This window comes from Mastomys coucha, unplaced genomic scaffold (assembly GCF_008632895.1).
Source record: "Mastomys coucha isolate ucsf_1 unplaced genomic scaffold, UCSF_Mcou_1 pScaffold13, whole genome shotgun sequence".
Classification (NCBI taxonomy): domain Eukaryota; kingdom Metazoa; phylum Chordata; class Mammalia; order Rodentia; family Muridae; genus Mastomys; species Mastomys coucha.
In genome coordinates, this window is record NW_022196895.1 from 32,299,038 (window position 1) to 32,310,426 (window position 11,389).

General features: G+C 47.9%; 1 protein-coding gene across 3 annotated transcripts; it reads left to right on the plus strand.

Annotated features, from left to right (window-relative positions):
- Positions 1-276: 276 nt before the first annotated feature.
- Positions 277-11,109, plus strand: Pura (purine rich element binding protein A). Of its 3 annotated transcripts, none has more exons than XM_031365386.1 (2): positions 277-392; positions 6,867-10,932. In XM_031365386.1, the coding sequence occupies exon 2, from the start codon at positions 7,000-7,002 to the stop codon at positions 7,963-7,965; it is 966 nt and encodes a 321-aa protein (XP_031221246.1). In that variant the 5' UTR covers positions 277-392; positions 6,867-6,999; the 3' UTR covers positions 7,966-10,932. The 3 variants fall into 3 exon arrangements, with proteins under 3 accessions (XP_031221246.1, XP_031221244.1, XP_031221245.1); XM_031365384.1 differs by lacking the exon at positions 277-392 and adding an exon at positions 857-1,312 and having other exon boundaries at positions 6,867-11,109; XM_031365385.1 differs by lacking the exon at positions 277-392 and adding an exon at positions 6,209-6,327.
- Positions 11,110-11,389: the final 280 nt, after the last annotated feature.

The window sequence follows — 11,389 nt, forward strand, 5'->3', positions numbered from 1 at the left end:
TGTAGTGTTCAATGAGATGTTACAGCATACATGACAGTAACTGTGCACCAAAAATCTTCTTGAAGTTGGTTAAGATTTCACAAACACTCTTAAAGGACATTGTATTGTCCTAGCCTTCACCCTCGCACAGCCATTTGTAAAAATTAATTCGTCCCTTTTCTTCCCCCTCTCTGCCCAAGGACGCATAAATAATATTTATCAGGGTTTTTGTCCTTAGTCACATTCCCTCAAAGGGGCCCAGCTTCACCTACACTGCGTGGGAGGCTGGGCAGAAACCCCGCACTTCCTGTCAATGGTTCCTGGAGCACGAGCCTGATCATCTAGCCTCTGCGCTTTATGCTAATTTCTCCCCTCGATCCACCCCCCCTCTCGGCGGGCGTCTCAAGGCCAAGGTGAGACCCTCCGGGGAGATGAAAGGCTCGCTGCCTCCGAGCCCAGGCGGAGGGAGGGGGCGTGTGACGAGGTGGCCGCAGCAGTCAGCCGCAGTGACGCCGAGGCCCTTAAACGCAGAGCTGGCGCAGGCCCTTCATACTCCCACCCGGGCCAGAGCGCAGTCTGGGCCTCGCGGACGCCGGCAAGGGATGAGCCCCCTAGGGGCGCCCCGGGAGCGGGCTGGGGAGACAGGGCCACCGGGGCCCGGTCCCCGAGACGCGCCCCGGGGCCTGGGCTGGCTGCGGAGTTGACGCGCCCACGGCGGCGGGGGGCGCGCGTTCACGCGTGCGAGCCAGACGGGAGGAGCGCGCTCGGCTACCGCGGCCGCCACGGAGCCGCGAGCGCGAGCCACGGAGATGGGGGTTGGGGGGGAGCGGGCGGGAGCCCGGCGCGGGGCGCGCGCTGACGTCGCCGGGAGTCACGCACGGAGCGCCGGGTTACGCGCCGACGTCTGGCTGCCACGACTCGCCGTGGCGGCGGCGAGCGGCGGCGAGCGGATCCCGCTGCGGGGGGAAGAAGGAGGGAGAGCTGACGGGGCTGTGTGAGTGAGCCGGAGGAGAGCGGGTTGCCAGCCCGGCCCGGCCCGCGGGAGCGAAAGCCGGAGCGAACGAGGCCCCGGGCCCGCCGCGCGGCCGCCGCCTCCGCCTCCGTCTCCGCCTCCCCTCCCTCCCCTCGCGGCCCGCCCTCCTCGCGGCTCAGCCCGCCGAGCCCGAGTGAGGCGCCGTTCGGCTCGCGCGCCGTCCGGAACAGGTGTGCGCGCGCCTCCCTCTTCCCTCCCTCCTCCCTCCTCCTCGCGCCCGCCTCGCGCGCGCCGGCCTCCCTCAAGCCTGCGCCCTCCCTCACCTGCGGCAGGACAGCGCCCGCCAGCCCGCCCGCCCCGGTAAGCCCCTCGCGACCTTGCTTGCCGTCACCGCCACCCTCGAGGGGACGCCCACCTTGTCCCCCTGCCACTGTCCTCTCAGCCCCAGGAATAATGATGACAGTGCCATTGCAGACCCAGGCAGTGCAGCAACGCCCCCCCCCACCAACCACCCCCACCACCCCAGGCCTGGCGGAGACGAACGAACCCCCCCTCCCACTTCCAAGAAGGAACATCATGACATTTCCCCTTAAAAATAAAAATAAAATTAATTAATTAATTAATTAAAAAAAAAAAACAATTCTCCCTCCGCAGGCACTGCTGACCATCAATGATGCGGATTTTTTTTTCCTTTTTTTTAAGCCGTCCCTGAGCCCCCATTCCCCACCCCACCCCCGACCACCGTGGCCCCGAGGCCTGGGACAGTGCGCTAGACGTGGCCGACACTCCCAGTGCAGCAGCAGTCCTTGAAGGTGGGGAGAGGAAGGAGGGATCTATAATTTAGATTCCACTACCAACCCAATCTCCTGCCCCGCCGCCCCCTCCCCCAAATTACATACACACGCCCAGGGTGCGTTGTTTTAAAAAAGACAAAACAAACAAATCGGTGCTGACATCGCAGATGTAGCCAGGCCCAAGGATGGGTGGCCGGAGCAATAGCCGGAGCTCCAGGTCTGTGTGTTCAGGAACCACCTCCATTTTTATTTTTATTTTTATTTTTTTTTTGGTCGGAGGTGGGGGTCAGAAGGAAAGGATGTGAAGCTAGAGGGTCTTCTCTGAGGTCGACAGTCAGACCAGAGAAGGTTTGTGGTGTAAGAGAAGGGACCCTACAAACACATCTGCCATCAGCTTGAACTTGGGTAGAGGCCCGAGAGAGACAAGCAAGGTGTAAAGGAGCTGTCCGCCTTCATCCCCCTCCCCTGAAAAAAAAAAAAAAATCCTACCTCCTTTTCTCATCTCTAACCGGACTCTTGGAGGTTCTCTGTTTCGTTCGGATCAGGGCCCCTTACGTGTTTGTCCATCTAGGAGCCTTAAGGCATCTTTTAGCAGCGGTGTCTGTTTCCGTCCCATGCCCTTGGAAGGGAGATTTACCATAGGCTGGATTTGTTTGGGCGTCTTTTGGTAGACTTTCAGAGGGAAAAGGAAAATTTTTATTTACTTTAAGACCCCCTTCCTCTGTCCTCCCCACACCCCGCCCAAAAGACTTAAGGGAATTGTGGCTTTGAAAATTGGAGTGTTGACTAGAGTATGGAGAAAGTTGCTGATTTCAGTTCTTTGAGAATAGTACTAGTAAAACCATTTAAGTATCAGACGGAGAGAGCGCATTTGACATTTGATTCAAATGTTTTTGTTTGGACCTTTGGGGTACATAAAATGTCGGATTCTCTGGATTTTTAAATGGATTTTAGAATGTGTGTTAAATTTAACTCTTCCTCAAATGTTTAAAATGAAAACATTTGGGAAATGGGAAGACTATATATAGATCACTAAATAGTTCTTTTCTGAATTTGAATATTTAGTTCATTTCTTTAATTCTAAACACTAATACAGTGTCAAAGCTAATTTTCAAGAATAGATAGGCTATTGAAAGTTTCTTTAAAAGGATTCATGAAATGCTAGTTCTGTGAGATGATGGTGTTAATGTTCAGGTTTATTTGAGAGCGTTCTCATAGCCATAAAGAAATGGGGAATTCCTCTGCTTTGAATATTTGCAGCCTAACATTTTGGTTGTTTTTAATGATTTAAGTCTTGAAGATAATTGTCTACTTTTACCCAATGAGCACTTGAATTAAGTTTCAGTGCTCTCTTTTTGGGGATGGGGTGGGGATGAAATTTGTGCTTTGTAAGTACTAACGTGTTGCTTCTGTTGGGACCTATACAATCAAGAGTTTACTATCCAGAAGTAAATAGCCTCTCCTCGAGTTAACTATGTGTTGGATTTTTTTTCTTTAAAAATAAAGGATGAATCACATTATTTCAGAATCACCTCTCGTTTAAGCAGGGGGAAATTGAGGTTTTATTTTCCTTCTTGGTCTGTCTTATAATGTGTCCTTGTGAAAAAAAAAGATTGTGGGTAAGTTTGTTGAATATGTAGTGATTAATCTTTTTTTTAATGTTGGTTCTCTTTAAAGAAGAATGTGAGTGTATAGTGTTAATAAAGAGGCTCAAATGACCTAGAAATCTTTAGTAGGTAAATGTAATCAAAATCTGAGCAAAAGGGGAGTTTCTTTTTGATGATATTTTCATTAATGTGGATATTTTGCTCCATATTATATTTCGTTTCTTTTTAGTTTTCCCTACATTGTAATGAAATTGTAAGATTAGTCTTACAGCTATGTGCATAAGTAATAGATTCAAAGAGCTAAATACTAGAACATTTTTTTTTCATATCAAGTTAGTATATTTAGGTAGTTAACAAATAGCTAAAAGTCTCTCTAAGTCCACATTTTCTGGTAGATCTTCAGAGCCAGGATGCAGATAAAACTTGTAAATTCTACTTAAAGTTCTAAACATCTTAAGACTTTCCTATAAATTACTATTCATTCCTTTATGGCTGCCTTTGAAGACTAACGTCATACCCGTAGCCTAAGGAAAGCCACTTTTACCTTTTAGTCTGCGAAATATCCCACATTTAAGGGTTTATGTTGAAATTGACGCTCTTGGTGAAGTAGTAGAAAATTCTACCTAATTAATTTATTGTTGAATTGTTAGAGGGAGAATCTTCAGTGTAGTTTACTTTTTTATATAAAACCTCAGTTGTTTGCTGGTTTTCACTTAAAATCTCCATTTTAAGTCTGCAAATGATATTTAAACTTGTATTTTATCTAGAAACATCATCAGTTGCCTCTGCTCCGGGGAAGAAGTCAATTCCTGGTGATAAGTCCCCTTTTCCCCCAGAAAATCAGGGCACTCCCAAATTCAAACTGCTTCAGAATCCCTGGAAATAAATGTTTGGAACAGCAAGAAATTTAAACAGCGAAGTTAGTCTGGGAAGGCAATTTGGAGCCCCAAGCCTGAAGAATGTAGGGACTGGCTGCGGGTATCTTCATCAAAATCTCATTGGCCTTGTCGTCTTGAGCTCTCATTAGGGACAGGTTTGGTTCATTGTAAACTCTTGCAGAAGAGCAGCCACCGCTGTAGATCGGGATTTCATTGCTTCTTTCCTTGGTTCACACATAGGAGCATTGTAGCGATCTAGTCAATGCAAATACTCTGTCACTCTGCGTTTACTTACTGTAATTGTCGGGGTCTATCCAGGGTCCTGACTGTCAGAGGGAACATGTAGGGAACTTGAAGGCACCTCTGTTGTCTTCAGGAATTTGTTTTTGTTTTAGGAAATCCTCTAAAAGTTCCTGCGTCCCTTAACCCAACAGACTTGGGAATAGAGAGTGCAGAAAACTCAGCACTGAAAAGGCCCTATGTAGTTCTAGATATTGCTTCTAAATTAAGGAGAATTTCTTTGTGAGGCCCAAAGCAAATGGGTTCTGTTTCAGAGTGAGCTTCCTCACTCTGAGCTCCTTCGGATATCACTGTTTGCAGGTGCATGTTTCTCAGGCTCACAGGATTCCTCTGGTTTGCTCTTTGGTGGCCAGGGTTCTTTCCCCTGTTTCTTCCTCTTTAATGGGAAGTAGTGAATGTGACTAATGAAAAGTAAAATGGGGCTCTTGATGGGGACAGAGGATGGGAGAAAACAGGTGCGGAAGACATGAATACCAGCAGACAGGTTTGCCCTAAAGTGAAAGGCCATACTAAGGGGCTTTGCCGGCTCAGGACTGAAAAGCATCTGCCCTTAGATTGTTCTTACTTTAATTTTTCCCACTTTGGGCAACCATCTAGTTACTGGTTTCTGCAGCTAAGTGGGGAAGGCAGCTCCGTATTGTAGAAGGAAAGGAGAAGCAGGAGTGGAACCCTCAGATGTGTAGGCACATTACTAGGGTGGAGGCAGCAGTCCATGTTGAAAAGCCAGGGCCAAAGCGGCACGATCTGTATCCTCTCTCGAGTGATGTGGATTTTGGGGTCATTGGCAAGGGTCTTCTGGAAACAGGCCTTGGCTTCACCACAGCTGTCAGGGCTGCACACTACAGTGAAGGGGGTATGAGCATTCACTGTCTGGGTGCTGGAAAATAAGTCCTAGACTGTGAATCGCAGTTTAAGAAGAAAATTTTTGTTTCTGATCCCCATCTTTATTCTTGAGCCCCTTTCTATGGCTGTAGAAGATCCCCTGTAGCTATCACCCTCCAAAGACTGATTAATTAATGGTCAGCAACCTGTCAGCACAAAATGCAAGAGATCTTTTAATATTTTACTGGGGGTGGGGGGCTCTCATTGATACTTGCTGAGTTTCTGGGTGGAAGAGGAAAGGGGTAAGTGAACCTGGTTTAATGAATCCCGTAAGGAACTGCGTTTCCCAGGAAATTCCTGACATTTTTAGTTCATGAATTTCCGAAAGCCTGATTGGGTTTTCTCCTCCATTCTGGGTCCTTCTAAAGAAGGGTGGGCTGGGGTCTAAATGCTCAGCAGGGCCTGGTTCATCTGCAGAGCTGGCCAACAACCCAGGCTGGGCCGAGCCCTAAGCGGTGTGCCCCCCTTCCCAATTCTCAGAAGGGGGGGCAGCCAGGCAGTCGTGGCCCCAGAGGGGGCTGGTCGCAGGTTTTTGGGTGAGTGTGGGTTTCTTTCGTATTATTGTTTGAGAGTAAGGGCATAGCCTACGGGAATAGGCACTGCGGGCACCCCGGCCCTGGTGCGGCTACTGTCCTCAGCCCAGCTCCCCCCCTCTGGTGAGTGCGCCCGCCCGACTGTGCGGGGCTGCGGTTGGGGGGAGGGGGAGCGGGATCATCTGAGGCCAGAGCTGCTGCCGTGCGCGGGGAGGGGGAGCGGCGGGAGCGAGGGGAGGGAGAGGGGAGGGACGGGCTAGGTGTCTGCTGCTCCGCGCCACTGCTGCTGGCGCCCGGTCCTCATCCCCAGCAGCCCCCTCTGCAGCTAAGGGTTTACCACCGCAGCACCTCTTTTGCTTCGCCTGCCTCTTCGGCTCTGCGGTAGGAGACAACCCTGCTGGGTGGTGGGTGACACTGTCTGGGTCTGGGTGTAGGTCAGGCCCACAGGGGAAAGGGAGGCCGTGACTCGGTGTCCCCTCTGCATCCGACTCTGCTGTGCTGCGAAGGCCCCTCCCCCACATCCTCTCTTTGGGGTCACTGGAAAGCAGAGCCAGGCCCGATGTCTGTTCAGTACTGCAGTCTCTCCCCCTTCACTCCCACCCCGTCCCCCACTTCTCAAGTCCAGGCTGCTTAGGGTCTGGCCAACAGGGGTAGCTACGGCGGTGGCGGCAGAGGCTGCGGTGGCACCAGGACTGCGACGCGGCGCTCCGCTCCCCCCTCCAGAGAGGGGTGTAGGGCGAGGGCCGGCGGGTGGGCGCCGCCTGGCGGGCGGGCGGGCGGGCGGGCAGGGTGGCCGGCCTGGGGAAGGGGCGCAGTCACGTGCCGGCGGGCGGGTGGGCGCGTACAGTAGGGCGCCCTGCTACTGTACTGGGGAGTCAGTGCCCTGTTACCGGGTCTCGTCTGTCTCGTCTCTCCCGCAGATCTCGCGAGAGTGGCTGACTGGCTGTGGGGGTTGCGGCGGCAGCAGGCGGAGCCGGGGAGGGAAAGCAGCGGCGGCTGAGGCGACTGAGGCGGCGGGCGGAGCGGCAGGCGGCGGCGGCGGAGCGCAGCATCATGGCGGACCGAGACAGCGGCAGCGAGCAGGGTGGTGCGGCGCTGGGCTCGGGCGGCTCCCTTGGGCACCCGGGCTCGGGCTCAGGCTCCGGCGGGGGCGGTGGTGGCGGCGGGGGCGGCGGCGGCAGTGGCGGCGGCGGCGGGGCCCCGGGGGGGCTGCAGCACGAGACGCAGGAGCTGGCCTCCAAGCGGGTGGACATCCAGAACAAGCGTTTCTACCTGGACGTGAAGCAGAACGCCAAGGGCCGCTTCCTGAAGATCGCTGAGGTGGGCGCTGGCGGCAACAAGAGCCGCCTCACCCTCTCCATGTCCGTGGCCGTGGAGTTCCGCGACTACCTGGGCGACTTCATCGAGCACTACGCGCAGCTGGGCCCCAGCCAGCCGCCCGACCTGGCCCAGGCACAGGACGAGCCACGCCGGGCGCTCAAGAGCGAGTTCCTGGTGCGCGAGAACCGCAAGTACTACATGGATCTCAAGGAGAACCAGCGCGGCCGCTTCCTGCGCATCCGCCAGACAGTCAACCGGGGGCCCGGCCTGGGCTCCACGCAGGGCCAGACCATTGCGCTGCCCGCACAGGGGCTCATCGAGTTCCGTGACGCTCTGGCCAAGCTCATCGACGACTATGGAGTGGAGGAGGAGCCGGCCGAGCTGCCCGAGGGCACCTCCTTGACTGTGGACAACAAGCGCTTCTTCTTCGATGTGGGTTCCAACAAGTACGGCGTGTTTATGCGAGTCAGTGAGGTGAAGCCCACCTACCGTAACTCCATCACCGTGCCCTACAAGGTGTGGGCCAAGTTCGGACACACCTTCTGCAAGTACTCCGAGGAGATGAAGAAGATTCAAGAGAAGCAGAGGGAGAAGCGGGCCGCCTGTGAGCAGCTCCACCAGCAGCAACAGCAGCAGCAAGAGGAGACCACCGCTGCCACCCTGCTACTGCAGGGGGAGGAAGAAGGGGAAGAAGATTGATCAAACTGAATGAAACACACACACACATACACACACGCATACACACACGTGTACACACACACACACACAGTCACACACAGAGAAAATATACTGTAAAGAGAGAAAATAAAAAGTTAAAAAAAAAAAAACTCCAAGGGAGCACCACCCACAGACCCTCCACCAACTGACAGTTTCTCTTCTTGACTTGCCACCCATCGCTGGATGTTGTCCACTTTATCCACCATATAAAACAGTAAGCAGCTGCTAAAAACAAAAAACAAAAAAATATACAAAAAGTAATAACATTATATGAACTGTGTTTCCTACTTGATTAAAAAATATAAAGAACTGAGTGTTTATTTCCCTAATTAACCAAGAACTTTTGTACACGTTTAAGCTATTATTATTAAAAGTGTTTGCAAAATGGTCAAGATTATAATATTGCTGAATTATATAAAAAGTCCTTTTCATGTTGAGCTAACATTTGACTTTAGCACAAAAAAAAGAGATATTTTAGAACACGTAAAATAATATTTTTAGTTTTTCTCATTTTGTTACCAAATTTCAAACCTTACATGGAGGTTATTATAGTATATTTGACATCCTATATACCTGTGATTAGAGATGTGTATATATATGAGGGCTAGGCATGCTGTGTGTCTGAGCTTTGTCTAAATGTTATGCAGAAGTTTGTAGAGTTCAAGGTACGTAGGTTTAATTCATGCAAGGTAAACAATAAGTGCTCTCTTTTATACAATATGCATTGCATCTGGACCTTAAACATATAAAATGGTCAGTGAAACTTCTGTGAACATGAAGAAATTATTAAAAAAGGCATTTAAATGAAATTTGCTAAGTTGTGATTTTTATGGTTGGAACCAAAGTTATTCAAATAGTAAAAGAAAAAAAGAGAAAGAAAAAGGAAATTTCCCATATTTTTCTGCATCTGTTTGCTTTGACTGAGTAGGTGTTTTGTTATTATTGTGTATATGAGATGTACTTGTATTGTTCATAATATATATTTTTTATTATGTGTAGAAAGATTTTAAAAACCTAACTAACGTGCAGCAATTTCCAGTGAACCTGTACTTGGATATCAGGTAGTGAGTCTATTTGTGGTCACTAGCACTGTCTCCTAAACTTGTAAGAGGTCTGAAGCTATCCTTTGATTTTTGCCAGTGCTACTAACTTATGTAGACCTGTTTGAAAGCAAAGCAACACCATTATAGTTATCCTACTGAGCCATGGATTCTGAGTGTCACTTCAAAAGTGAAAGCCAGGTTGGGGTGTGTAAAGGGTCTCCATGTAGCTGTGGTGCTAGTTATTACTGGCTACATTATACGCTAAGTGTATTTGTGTTCTCAAGTGTACAAGCCGTCTGTTTAAAGTATGTTCTATTATCACTCATATTCAAAGTGTAGGTTATGAAAACGCAAGCTTAGGAGAGCACTTTACCAAGCTGGTGTCCTCCACTGAAATTGTTTGTAACGATAGTCTTTTACAGGTTTTCATTTAAAGATGTTTGTGTGCTTTTAATTGACAACTAACTTCTTGCTGCTGTATAGTAAAATATTAATATATTTTTTATCATTAAACTGCTGCATGACTATCATCTTTGAGTGAAGAGAAAATGTTATAAAAAAGATGCCTTAAATACAGTACATTTTGGTTTGGAATTCTGTAGAAAGTATTTTGGTAAAAAAAGAAAAAAGAAAAAAAGAGGATCTTGGATCTTGTCTGACAGAGAGAGTTCTAGAAATGCAATTGTTTCTTGGCAAATCCAGCCATCTAGATCTACCTGCTGTATGTAGAAGAAACCACCTGTAGGACTGACTGGGAAGGTGTCAGCACCTCTCCCTTTGGAAAGCATCGGCCTAGGAAGGCAGAACAGTTGTCTTTTTTGAAGGATTTTTTTTTTTCCTGCTGGCTCTTTAGGTTTTGATTTAATATTTTTAAGCTTTCTGGTTGAGTGTGTTGTCTTTGTTTTTGAGATCTACTGTATGTGTTGAATAGCAAGCTATTTTCATTGTACTGTGCATTTTCCCATTGTTTGCTTTTCATATTCATACAATGTTAAATATGAGGTGACCGTAAAATAGTTAGGAGTTTCTTTACTTACAAAATCACTGGAAATTATTAAATTGCTTTCCCCTCCCCCCAAGGTGCATTTTTTATTATTTTCATATAGTAAAGTTGAGCTTTTACAGTGCATAATGTGACATTTGGAATGCTTATCAACTGCATGTAAACATTAATAACCTGCACTTTTTGTCTTAAGGTTTGTTGAGCTGTTTTGTTCACTGTACTTTAACTGTGATATGGAAAAGATTGCATTCTCTGTGCTGTTTCTAATTAGGAAGAGAATTGCTTTGATTTTGTCTCTTGTTTACTATAGCTTCTTAAAGTTAAGCCTTGTGCTACGAGTTGTTGGAGTACTCCTAGATCAGTGTTTTGTAGTAGCCAGCAGTCAGTAGTGCAAGTCAACAAAAACACAGCAAACTTAGGCAAAGTGTCCTTTCTTTGAGATGCAAGTTCTTTCATAAGGTTTTCTTTAGAGTCAGCTACCTAAAGTAAAACCTTTCTTACCTATAGACTTCAGATTCTGCTTGGAATCCTACCGGATCAAGAAGCACATGTATTGTGCAGTTGTCTTTACACTATTAACAGTTAAACACAATCTTACTAGGACTTTGAATCCATTGTCTGATTTATGGTCAGTGGGTTTAAAAAGAAATCCACATGCAGATCTTTTAAGACTTAAAAAGTGGTCATAGAGAAGACTGAGTGACTGTAAAGATGCTCTTTTTGTTTAAAGCATCTCACTTTCTCTCCCATTGACCTCCTAACCTCCCCTTCCCCTTCTCCTGTTTCATCCTTCCCCTTCATTTCCCCTCCCAGGTGCTCGGTACTTTACCAAGGTTCTATATTTCATTGTATTATGTTAGAGTCTCTTCTTGTTTTTATTTTACTAGTGGGTAGCCCCAGTTTGTGCTGAAAAAAAAAGGGGGGGTATATTTGACCATATGTGTTACTCATTGAAGACAGTATGATCAAATGTGCCAAAACAAGCAGACAGAACTTAATTCATGACAAGTATGCCTTATTTTTATTGATCTGCTTTGTCTTACAATTAAGGTCCAAGAGCTTGGTTAAACTATGTTATTTGCCTAAGTAAAAAAGAAAACTTGAAATGCATTGAAATATCGATGTTTTTTAAAATGAGAGACACTGTCAAGTAATTTGATTCAGAGATCAGCCACCAGATTTGAAGAGTGAGTGAGTGAGAGAGACAGTGTGTGTGTGTGTGTGTGTGTGTGTGTGTGTGTGTGTGTGTATTGATTGTGGTGGTGGTAGCAGTGATGGTATTTGTGGCTTTTTTCCCCTTTTAAATTACCAAATCTTATTTTAAAGCTACCTTTTATTTGTGCCTCCTATTTCTCATGCT

Coding starts and splice junctions, on each gene's coding strand:
- Pura (XM_031365386.1), top strand. CDS start 7,000: ATGGCGGACCGAGACAGCGGCAGCGAGCAGGGTGGTGCGGCGCTGGGC.